General features: G+C 31.2%; 1 protein-coding gene across 1 annotated transcript in view; it reads right to left on the bottom strand.

Moving 5' to 3' along the window:
- LOC123670148 (bestrophin-4-like) overlaps positions 1 to 13519 on the bottom strand; it is a 43551-nt gene extending 30032 nt beyond the window's left edge. The window contains exon 1 of the mRNA XM_045603657.1: positions 13449 to 13519. Coding sequence (XP_045459613.1) covers positions 13449 to 13519 — 71 coding nt within the window. The remainder of the gene's footprint in view (positions 1 to 13448) is intronic.

The raw sequence follows: 13519 nt of genomic DNA, 5'->3' as shown, positions 1-13519 counted from the left end.
ACGACGAACGTAGACAAACTACAGTTTACTCGTTCTTGTATAAAACGTTAGAATAGATAGCAAGTGTTTGCTCGCAAACGAAAACAAAACCGACTTCAATTACATCGACAAGTACCTATATAATACAACGTAAGTAGACGGAAAATAGTGAAGTAAATCCGCGATATCAAAGATTACTCAAAAAGTAGTCCTAAGATCTCGATTTAATTTAAATGGGACTACACACAAGCATCGGCAATTTCAATTAATTAAAGAATCATTAAAATGAGTATACCAAAAAAAGTTATACTGTAGTAGTGGGTATTCGTGCATTCTGGATCAACCTTCGGTTGATCCAGAATACACGAATACGACATGGCTCCTCGCCTAAAAAAAAAAAAAAAAAAAAAAAAAAAAAAAAAAGGTTTTGGGGTCATCTAAATCGATTGCACTCATCCGTTTTGTGCTAACTCTAACGGTTCGCAACTTAGGTTTCTAAATTTGCAAACTCCACTACCCTTAATTACTATGCAATTACCTTAATTACTATACAATTACTAACTATCATTAACGACCATTACGCTTCTTACCAAACTACATTCCTTTGACGTCTTATTGACAATATTAAAGCGGAGGTTTACAATAAAACTTTGCTTCAATTTCTGTTCAAAACATTATTTATTTCCAAGTAATCTTTACATTTTTAATCTCTCATAAAATAAGATTTGAACATAATACTTAATAACATATCATTTTTAAGTGTATCGCTGTCAAATTCATTTTGAAACTCTGTCAATGACTTCTTATTAAACTTATACAGTAAGTACATTAAACAGTACTCGCCACACACTGAACTCCAATCATTTTGTATCCTACTATTATTAAAATGCCATTTCCTTGCATTTCTATTCAAAAACATTTTATGCATCCCCATAGGCAAGCGGCCATACGTATCAAAATATTCACCAACACCATTACTGTCTATGTGGATGGCTACCCAGTGAGATCCTGGTTTTGAGTCCGGGTCCAAAATGCTTATAAGGTATGTGGGAGCCGTCACATACATTGGTAATCGATTCGCAGCATACACATTATTTTGTAAGCTTGGATGAATCTTTTTTAAGTATGATTGTATTTGTAAAGTATTCATAATTATTTAAAAGAAGACTTATTCATTCGCTCTATCATACACAAGTGGAATAAATAAGCTAGACCTTCTTATTTAACATGCAATTGACAGGGTTTTTAAAATAAAATGAAAGAAAACTTAAAAATAATCATTTACTTACACAATAACACATATTACAGAGTGAGAACTTAATAATACTTAGAAAGGAAATACAATATTCATTCTCTTAGCTACTATAGTCAACGGTTACATTACGATTTTTATCTATTTCAATGACATTATCAAATTCTGCATAAACAACGCAATTGATCGTTTGAGTCAGAGCAGATTCAAAGCGAACTTCTAATCTAACACTACCATGTCTAATTAGATTCCAATGACTAGATGAATTGGCTGATAAATCAGGTGTGAGATCAAATGCTAGCAAACAATAACCTTTTGAATACTTATCGTGAGATATCCCATTACCTTCGTTAAGAAAATGTATCCCTGTTCCTGAGAATAATGTATGATAGGTTGCAGTGAAAATATTATTACCAAAAGATGGTTGTAAAGCTTTTGAAGGTATTTGCTGACCATCAATATATAAACAAAAGGAATTCATTTTATAGTTCTCAAAATTAAACGGATTTTTAGACAAACAACCATTAAATGCTGCATTACTTACAAATCCAACTATACATCTCTTAGGTACTTGACCCAAAAAGATATTGTCTAATGTCTTACCCTGGACCCCTGACGGTATCGTTAGAACTTTTACTTCAGCTCGAGTTATGGGATATTTTGCAGTTGTGGTGGCTAAGACTTTTTGATGGGCAAGTAAGACAGAGGGGTTAATTTTTGTCCTTCTAACAAGGAGAGTTGCATCTGTAATGTTTATTTTGTATTTAACATCGTCTGTTGGAGCCATCAGGTTAAATGTTTCACGTGATATCACCAATTTAATACTCATCTCAACGCCATTAATTAAAAAATTTTCTTGATTGAATATGTCACCATGAAGATGTCCTATCATTTCAACTTCCTTACTTTCTGAAACTAATTGCTGTCTTTTAGTAAAACCTGAATTTTTTTCTTCGGTTGAATCCATTTTACCAGCTGTATCTTCATACCAAAGGCTACACGTTAAATGAGATTGTTTTGCCTCAGATGAATAATTCAAAAGAGTTTCAATGTAAGCTCGATAAGCATATGTATTGTTTGGAGGTGAAACTAATTTTTGGTTTAAATAAACATCGAGTTGAGTAAAAACTGAATGAAGCCAATTGTTTACAGGTGCTACAACAGTTGAAGCAGCCAGTTTTGAAGAATCCTCATTTAATATTTTTGCTTTTAATTGAATCAGTGTATGAGATAAGTCTATATAGTCATCACCAGTTCCAGGGACTTGAAATTCTATAGGACCATCGTCAGCTAAAGATGATATTGGTTTATATTGCACCCACATTCCACTTTCTATGCTTGTTTGTGTTGATGGTAAAGCAAACAAATCTAATTCAGATTTTATACATTCACAAGAGTGACTATGTAAGAAAGACATTGTTTTACAATTTATGTAAATATATCTCCTTGATATTGACGAGTTGATTTTCTTTTCTTAACACCTTTTCCTTTACCGTTCGATGAAGGAATGACCGTCCCAAGACATTTTCTTTTAGTTATATAGCCTGTACCAGACATGTTTAATTTATCAATTTTTTTATCAGCTCTTCTTTTCAAATTTGAACTAATTTCCTTAAGTCGTGACTTTATTGATTCATCCATGGGTCGTGCTCTTGTCATATCAGAGAGAATTCCAACACCTGCGCTCAAAGCTTCCTTTCCTATGGCTTTAGCACCGCTTGAAAGCAAAGGTAAAACAGATCGAAATAACCCTCCCAAAAAGTTCCCAATGCCATGACCACGTTGATAAGGAACTCCTTTGTATATGACTCCTATTCCAGAACCAGCTTGATGAGTATAATAATTTTCGTATGGACAATTTATGTTACTGTGAGGATACATTATAACTTTCTAAAATGTAGTTTAATACACACTGTTCCAAACTGGAATGGTATTTTTTGACCAGTGCTTGATCTTATATCTATTTCAATTGTATCGAATTCTCTGCGCATAACTGATATGTAGTGAGGAGGGGAAAACACATGCATTTTATTTGCACCATATATGTATTTTGAAGAATCTAGTGGTATAATTCTAAGTAAAGAGGTCATAACATCTCCAACGATCTGTGGTTCCACTATATCACAATAAACAAACAGTTGTGACGGTAATCCCAGATGTAAGTTTGCAGGTCGTTTTCCAAACGTCTTTTCTACCAAATTTTTATTAGGTTCAAACCCTAATTGAATACATAACTTATGTGATAATGTCAAGGACTTTATTGAATCATCTGCAATTGTCACAGATACGAACTTAGATATCTCATCGTATCGAAAGGTTATATTTTCTCTCATATTATTTAAAGCTTTCAAAATGTGATTAATATTGTCATAGTTAGTAGCGGGAATATGTTTTTTATAGTAAACAATAGAAGGATATTTTTCATTTGGCATTAACATATTCTTATTAATATAAACTATATTTTCATGTTCTTGAACAGTGAACATTGTACACGGGTACTGAAATTCAACAACACCAACAACCCATTCCCCCTCTAATTTGATTGATTTCGGTAATTTAGTAGAAAACTTTGTTGTCATATTATCTGGAAAATATTCTATTGAACTGTTGCTTAGTAATGTTAAATAAAAACTTCCTTTCATTATATCTGTTTTAAATGTGATGCCAAAACCCAACTATTAAATTTATCAGGATAACCTTTCCACTTGACAAGCACTTGCCTTCTGCTACCAGAATATCGAGATGTTATTATTTTATCTATTTTGTAGTCTGAAGTGGGGTTAGGTGGAGTAACTTTTTGTAATTCTCTTTCATAAAAAGTACCTTCTATAACTTCGTTTTGTAAATCTTTTAAGGTGTACACAACCCAAGGTGATCTAGGGATTACAGTTGAAACAATAAAAATTTCATCACTCCAGTTAGATTCGTATCCCTTCTGGAATATATGTTTGTATTTTGTGATTCTAACATAATCACCGACGTGAAACTTTGGTAATGAGATATCTCGTAGAGATCTTTCATTTTCTCGAACATACAAATTATTCCAAACAGTCATAATGTTACTAGAACTTACGTCACATGGAGGCATTTTAATACTTGAATGAAAACTATGGTTATATGCATATAACAAATCTTGTAAAATATCTATATATCTATACGTATTTTTATGTGTAAAATAGCGCCACATTTTTGACTTGAGTGTTCTTTGAAATCTTTCTACAATGCTGGCCTTAATATCAGGATTATTTGTTGTATAATAATTAATATGATTACTCTTAAAATATTGACGAACATCTTTGGAAACAAACTCAGTACCCTTATCAGACTGTATGTGGGTAGGAATTGTATGAGCTTCCTCAAAAATACTCTCAAAACATTTTTTGATTGTTAAAGAATTTTTATTTTTCATAGGTCGAGCATAAGCATACTTACTAAATACATCAATAACACACAATATATAGTTATAACCATCATTATATTTACTATATGTTCGCATGTCACTCAAATCTGCTTGCCATAGTTTATTAAGGTCAGATAAAATATATTTGTTTCGAGGAAACTTTTTGTAAACCGGTTTATGAAGTGTGTACGTTTCTTGTGATTGTAACCATTGCTTGACTTCATTTTTTTTCATTTTTCCTGTCATAGCTTTTGCAAGTTTTTCAATACTGCTATAACCAGCAGGGTGTGATGCATCATAATAAATTTTGTGAATTTCTAGTAGGGGGTCCATTTTTCCCAATCGATTTTCTTCTTTAATTTTCTAATATACTTTTTTTCGGATGTAGGTGTAGAATATTCCTCGTCACCAGATATTTCTTCAAAACTTTTTAACCGAAGTTGATTAATATAGTCGCTTCTCTTAGGATTACCAATATAAGTGAGTGGGACTTTTAGATCCTTCAAAGCTTTAGCAAATTTTTCCCATCCTATTGGATCACTTTTTTTTAATGGTCTTAATGAATCATTAACTAAATCTACAATATTACTCCCACTTATTTTGTTATTATCCACGAGTACTGTACCATCATCATTCCAGTGTACTTTGTTCTGATTTGTTAATAGGAAATCTAATAATGACTCACCTTTTTTAATGTACGATTTAGGTATTAAACTTAATATTTGCTTTTTTGAGTATATAGTTTTATTTTGAACTGTGTCACTTTCTTTGTGTACAACTTCTTCATTCAATGTGTGGTCGACAATAGGCTCTTTGGTGTATGAATCACTACTTTTATCATATTGTTCTTTTTTCAAAAGTGTTTCAGATGAATCCATATTTGAGGTTATTATTGGAAGTTGATAAGATTGACGATCTTCTCTGGTAAAGTGCAAATATCTTTGTAATGTTTGTAAGTATAAAATCCATTTTTTTCTGTCGTCATCGTTACTTTTAAGAATATTTTGCATTTCTGTATCTAATCGAGATTTAGGATTTTCGTGACTCGCGTTCCTTTCATTTATTTTATCAATCAAACTTGGTTCCACCAGTAACATTTTCTTAGTGTGTTCCATTTTAAATAAGACCACTAACTAATCCACTTAATATAGAACCTAAAATAATAGGTAGAAATGCACCACCTTTTTGAACAATTATATTTTTTCTAACTTTGGTTGTAGTTTTACGAACAAGTTTGCGGAGTAATGTTATATATTGTTTTAAAATTTTTTTATCCTTTTCTTTTATTGGGACTTTGCCTTGTAGCACATTATGAATACACTCACATATGCAATTTATTTCATCTTCATCACATGATTTTAATAAAGCTTTTTGATGTTTTGGTTTTAAAGTTTGCAATGCGATGAGCAGTTCTTTATGTGTCTTTAAGGCTCCAGACATTATTTGTAAATGATAGAACTTTGTTGGTTCTTGTCGTATTTAAACCCTCTTTTCGGTACATAAACTGAACAGTTTTTGTCAGTTGGGAATATATTCGTCTTAAAACGATACATGTCATTAGTATTTTGTTTGAGATCTATCATTAAATAACCATGTGCCTCTGTCGTTGCATCTTTATAAGCTTCTTGTACAAATTTTACATTATCTGGTGAAACTTGACGAGCTAAATATCGAATTTGTGTTTTATCACGAGGGTTCTTAAAATAAATTATATAGTTCGAATTTAAGGAAATATCTCTCTGACCTTTTCCTTGATGAAACAGATTTTGAGTTATATAAAATACGCTTAAATTTCTATGATGACTACCCTTTGTAAATATATCTACAATGCGACCATCAGATTCTCTCATCAGATCATCTATTATAATCAAATTGGCCTCTTTACCATCAAACATACTTAAGTCAGGTAATCCTTGAAAGTAGTTAACATTTTTTAAATTGTATAAGGGTTGCATCTCATCAAAGCACCATGTTACTTGGGAAAAAGATGTGTTACATATTTCTTCCATATTATTAATAAATTTTGTAACAAAATTTGATTTTCCACAACCACTAGGTCCCGCAACTATTGCAGTGAATGGATGAATAAAATGTTTCATTTTTCCTTACGTGTGGATTAGACGAGGTACAAGAAAACAATAATCATTTTTTACTTTTTAAAACTGTTTTATTGATTCTTAAACTAAAAATTACAATAATACAATGGAGGTAAGAAAACAAATTTATTACATCTAAAAACAATTTAAAAATATATACATTCTGAAAATATTACACTTATGACAACAAAAATTCAAGTAAGTAAAGGATTGATTTTATTACATTAGAATACAAAAAGAAAGATAAACATGTTTTAAAAATTTAAAAGTTATTTACAATAAAACCACAAATATAAGAAAACAAATAAAAATAAACTATGTACCTATTATACTTTTCTTAATTTGTAATGACCCCACGCCAATGTATCGACTTGGTTTGGTAATATGTAGCGCTTGCTATCTTGGTATGACAAAAAAGTTTTATTGATTTCCTGAGTAAATATTGTGTGTTTAATTGATCTAAACCTATACATACTATGATGTTGAATATTTTTATTAAAAAGACAAGATTTGTAATTTCCTAATCCTAACTTTTTTGTTACACTTTTGTTTACGCCTTTGGCTTTTGCAACGAATTTTTGCAAATTTAGAAACCTAAGTAGCGAACCGTTAGAGTTAGCACAAAACGAATGAGTGCAATCGATTTAGATGACCCCATCACTTTTTTTTTTAGGCGAGGAGCCATGTCGTATTCGTGTATTCTGGATCAACCGAAGGTTGATCCAGAATGCACGAATACCCACTACTTACTGTATAAAGTACTAAAAAGCACTTTTATAGTTGAGTATATCTAATAAAATTTAAATAGGACCACATGACACGCACCACCTTACGATTTAAAAAAAAAAAACATCAAAATATACATAAAAAAGAAAAAAATACAATCGAATTGAAAACCTCCTTCTTTTTTGTTTTTTTTTTTTTTTTGGAAGTCGGTTAAAAAGGCCAACACCATCTTATCAACACACGCACCTGTATGCATTATGATGTATCCGTAATAGTACTTCGTTAAAGTATTTTTATGCATATCTTCTTTAATTGTTAAATATATAAAATTGTTTATGAATCAACTTTTAAAAAGTAATTGAAATATTAATAATAAATAAAATAAAAAATAGCTGGAAAAAAATGTTACTTTTAATTGTTATCGTCACTTTGCTTATTATATATATTAAACGAAGATTTTTGGTGATACCGTAAAATATAGTCTAGGTCGAAATTTAATTTCTCAAGCAGACTAAATTGAACAATGAAAGTAGTTACCTCTTTGCAAAATAAAAAGAAAAACAATATATGTTACACTATTTTTACTATACACGAGACTAGTTTCTAATTTTATATTTCACAGAAAGATATTAAAATTGAGTATTGATAGAGAATAACTATATATGTAGTTTAGGGGGCGTTCATAAAATACGTGAGATGTTTAAGGGGGGGAGGGGGACGAGTCCAATCTCATCTAATCTTACGTTGGAGAGAGGGGGGCCTCGGCAAATATCACGCAATTTTTTTTCTTATTGAAACAAAAAATATATATACTATTTTGGTTCATTTAATCCAGATTGTACATGCTTAAGATTTAATCGTAATACGATTAAAATACGTTATAAATCTCATCATCATTACAGCCTATCACAGTCCACTGCTGGACATAGGCCTCCACAAGTTTACGCCAAAAATAGCGTGAACTCATGTGTTTTGCCCATAGTCACCACGCTTTATAAATCTACTGACTGTTACCACCATATTTGTTTTATACCAAATAGCTCAGAACGAAGTTGAAGGAGCAGATGATTTTACTGAAAATCATATGGACATGTAGGTTCAAATAGTCTCTTTTGAGACCGCGCATGATTCTCCATGGAGTGAATTAGAGTAGATATTCTTTTTTTTAATCACAGTAGTTACGATTTAAGTATTCTATTGTTAAATTAAACTCTCAGCAATATTGATTACTAGTCTTAACTAGTCGTAAATAAAAGCACGAATCAATTTTGGAACGAAGTTCCTTACGGCAGGCTTGACATTTGCCTGGGCGAGCGAACTGACAAAAATGTGATACTAAAACCCTAAGAAAAATATATAACGGAAGTGACGTAATATCAGTCACACGACTGTATAATATGACGTTTGTAAAACTAAAATATTACTAGTAACCTTTTTTTAAAATTATTTATGTAATTTTATACTGTCGACAAAAATAAATAAAGCCATATGTTTTTTTATTCCACTTAATAGTTTGAATTATTATTATTATTATTATTTTGTTTGATTTATTTTATTTTACGGTATTTGTTATTTTCCAAAATACTAAATTTCCTAATACTTTTATGTATTTAATTAAAAACCAATCAACAAAATTAAAAAAAAAAATCAAGACCTAGAAAATATGTATAAATTTCAACTTTTTTTTTTCAAATTCCAATTTTTTTTTTTCAATTTCAATTCGACTAGCCCGTTGGCGCAGTTTGTAGTGACCCTGCTTTCTGTTCCGTGGGTTGTGGGTTCGATTCCCACCCCGAGTCTGGGTGTAATATAAATATTTATTTATATATTTATATATGTATTATTTATAAGTATGTTTATCGAAAAAAAAAAAAATATGTATCTATATACCAGTCGGCTGTTACCTATAACACAAGCATTAAGTTGCTTACTTTAGGAACAGACGACCGTGTGTGTATTGTGTAAATATTTATTATTTATTATTATTATTATTAAATTGTTGCTTTCAAACTGCAGGTGTCCCATGACACCACATAATTTTACTTTTTATTATTATTATTATTATTATTATCTAATATACTAGCTATGCCCGCGGCTTCGCCCGCGTTGAAATCAGTGTGTCACAAAGTTTTCCCGGCAAACTTCCAGTCAAACTATCATCAAAATCGGCTTAACCGTTCCGTAAACCTTCCTCTTAAAGCCATCTCTCTATTGGTGAAACCGCATGAAAATCCGTTCAGTAGATTTTGAAGGAATCGATCACATATACTTTTGGGGACTTTGTTTTATAATACACTAACTGTTGCCTGCGACTACGTCGGCGTGGTTATGAAGATATGCATTACTATTAAGATGTTTGACGCAAATTTTTTTATTTTTGATTTTTTTTTCTTTTTACAATAACAATCCAACGCGTTTACGTAAGAAACCCACATTTTGAAAAATCTCACGTGAGATTGGGGGATGAGGGAGTAGGTTGAATAAAATCTCACGACATCTCACCAGGGGGGAGGGAGGTACAGAAAATTTAAAAAAACACCTCACGTAATTTATGGACGCACCCTTATACTACGAATGTATCATCGCCTGCTTTCTCTTTTTATATTATTAATAATAGTTATAATAAAACAATAAATGAAAATTGCACAGTTATTTTACGTAACTACATTACAATATTATGAAAACATACATATTTATATGTAGATACGTTGAATAGCATAAAAAATTACGTGTTTAATTTCGTTAAATGCATAATCTATACTAATATTATAAAGAGCAAAGATTTGATTGTTTGTTTGTTTACATTGAATAGGCTTCGAAACTATAGGACCGATTTGAAAAATTCTTTCACTGTTAGGACGCTACACTATCCGCGAGTGACATGTAATATATTTTGTTTAATATTTGCAAAAAAAAATTTTAATCTTTTTAAAAATTTGTACCCCTTTTTACGAAAATTTCGCTGACGAAGTAGTATGAAATTTCGCAAACTTATAGTTTGTATAGGGAAGGAATGCAGAATGCTAATCTTTTTTAAACTTATGCCTAAAAAATACATTAAACCAATAAAGAAAAACATTACACATATTACCATGTATTTGACACACAAACGTATATATAACCAACGTATAAGTACTTTTAGGTTTATAGTTATTAGTTATACGAGTATAGTATTTGACAACATATTCAAACTTCTAATTCAAATTAATTATGGACGAATTTCGACCACTGGGCGACAACTAGTAATTTTAAATACATTTATTATCTATCGTTAAGATTAAGAAAGTAAACTGAAATTTTATAAAATTTTATAAAATTTTATTTCTTTGAAGTTTTCTCTACTTGATAATTAAACTCCATTGTATTTTTAACTGACTTCAATAAACAAGGAACTTCTCAATTCGACTGTAGTTTTTGATGACTGTTATCTCATAACTTTTTTACTGGAGGTAACGATTTTAATGAATCGATTCGAATTCGATTTTTTTTTTTTTTTTAATTTACGACAGTTGGGTTGAACGAATATCTAAATTTAAAACGTATTTTTTTTTTAATTCATAATTTCAAATGTTTGAATTTGCAATATTCTTCAAATTACGATAATCTAGAGTGATTTAATTAATTTATTTTAAAAAAGGTAAGGAATATAAGTGCATACATAATAAGTTGAGACATCCTCATTTGAAACCATTTTAATTTTTTTTTTAAGTTTCGTTACGATTGTGTTTTGTTTTACGTTGTAGTTATATTCTTTCACATCGTTTTTTTTTTTTTTTTAATTATTGTTTTTTTAATTCCAGTCGATAAATTTATACAGCTACACGTTAGACGACAGTTCCCGCCTTAAGTCACTTATCAACTCATTTTTTGACTGATTTTTTCAGATAAGTTAGCATTTGTTATCACTACTGCTATATCACAATAAATCATAGCGTAATTTATTTACATATGTGGTTTCCACGTAAGTACGTAACATTGGCGAAATAATATGTGCTCGTTTGACATTGAGTCTTAAAAAAATAGTAGAAGATATACATTTACGCAAATTACAGGTTCTTATAATTCAGAACAATTATTATCATTAGAACATTATTGTCTTGTTAGATGAACCGACAACCGATGGGGAAGAAAGATTCTCGAATGGCAACCACGTCTCGGCAAAAGGAGCACAGGCCAACCAGGTGGACTGACGACCTAGAGAAAACAGCGCGAAACCGCTGGATTCAGAGGACACAAGACCGGAAGGAGTGGCGAACATTAGGGGAGACGTACGTCCAGCAGTCAACTTCTAAAAGATGATGGATGGATGGATTACAGCAATTAAACCTATACTACTGCTTTGTACCCTTTAGTATCTATTCTAAGCTTGGTTAATATTTTATTTTCTTGTGTTTAAAATATGTATAGATAATAAATAGTGGTGTGCAATCACTACATAGTATAAAATAAAGTCGCTTCCTGCTGTCTGTCTGTCCCTATGTATGTATGCTTAGATCTTTAAAACTACGCTATTGATTTTAATGCGGTTTTTTTTAGTACATAGAGTGATTCAAGAGCAAGATTTATCTGTATAATAGTTATAATACATTTATGACATAGTAGAGAAACACTGATAATTTTAGAAGTTTGTCTTAAAAAAAAAAACACTTTTTTTGAGTTAACAGTGCAAACGCTGGATGAACCGTACGAGATAGATTTAAATAATGTACTATAGTATTGTACACCTTAAAAAGGTCTACAAAAAAGTCCGCGATGATATAGGTATGTCTATCTCTTAGGGATAACTCACAATAACCATTTTTTATCCTTTACTTTTGACAAGAAATAATTCCTTACTTACGAAAAGATAAAATGATCAATATGACATTTTACAGCATGTAATTTAAATGAATATTTTCGAAGATATGTATTACAGATTTAAAATGCAGGGACATAAGGTTGCCGGTTGCGGCGGTACCAGGCGGGGGGCCAGCGCAACATTTTTTTAAATTGTATGTTCGTACTTCAATCGGTATTAATTTTCAAACCGCATTTATAGTAAGTACATTAGGTTGGATAGGATTAGATTAAAGCCATAATTTATCAATTCAAGAGTGACCTCTAAAGAAAACATGTTTGAATTGTCTAATGACAAAAAAGCTGTGAACGTTGTGTATAAAGACATTCTGTAGTATATTTAGTATCAGCATTTCACCTGTGCGAAGCCGGGGCGGGTCGCTAGTAGAGAATATTTTATACGTCTATCTATTTAACAGTCGCAAAGTTAATATATCGTAGCGTAAGATTTTAAGCCCTATTAAGAGGAAAGATTTTAATCAGATTGTACGCTTCAGCCTGTAATATCCCACTGCTATGCATAGGCCTCTTTCCTCATGTAAGAGAAAGATCAGATATTAATCTACCACGATGCTCCAATGCGGTTTGACGGATATATTCCCTCATATTAGTAACGATCGCTATCGTTCTCTCTCGAAAATTTTTAATTTCTTTTAAATTTTTATTACATGATAACAACCGGGACCGACGGCTTAACGTGTTCTCCGAGGCACGTTGGGGAGAACCAAGGACTGCACAAACACCCAGACGACGGCAAACATCTGTATGGCAAATACAAATGTTTCATGTTCGGGGATCGAACCCGCAACCGCCAGCGCAACAGCCAAAAGCCATTGCTGTGACCGTTGCTCCAACGCGTCGTCAGATTCAGATTGTTCCATCTTGAAAATAGTTATCATGTTCCGTCAGTTTTATTTTTCTTTCATAAAGTCAGTAATGTAAAAATAATTTTAAAATACCATTTTACACTGTAGGAAACTTAAATACAAAATTGTCTAGGACCTTACGTAAATGTTTACACAAAAAAAAACACAATTTGAAATTGAGATAAAACAAAAACGCTCTAAATTTTACTTGGATTAGTCATGTCACAAATTGAATAATTATTTTAAGTACCAACTTGAATTTTTAAAGTAGATAAATTATTCATTTAGCTTACCTGTACAAAACTTTTAAAAATGTGCCAAATCCACGGCAGGTAGCAACTTCGCCGGTATATGTTACAGTCAT

This window comes from Melitaea cinxia, chromosome 4, assembly GCF_905220565.1.
Source record: "Melitaea cinxia chromosome 4, ilMelCinx1.1, whole genome shotgun sequence".
Lineage (NCBI taxonomy): Eukaryota > Metazoa > Arthropoda > Insecta > Lepidoptera > Nymphalidae > Melitaea > Melitaea cinxia.
This window is presented reverse-complemented; position numbering and strand designations above follow the sequence as displayed.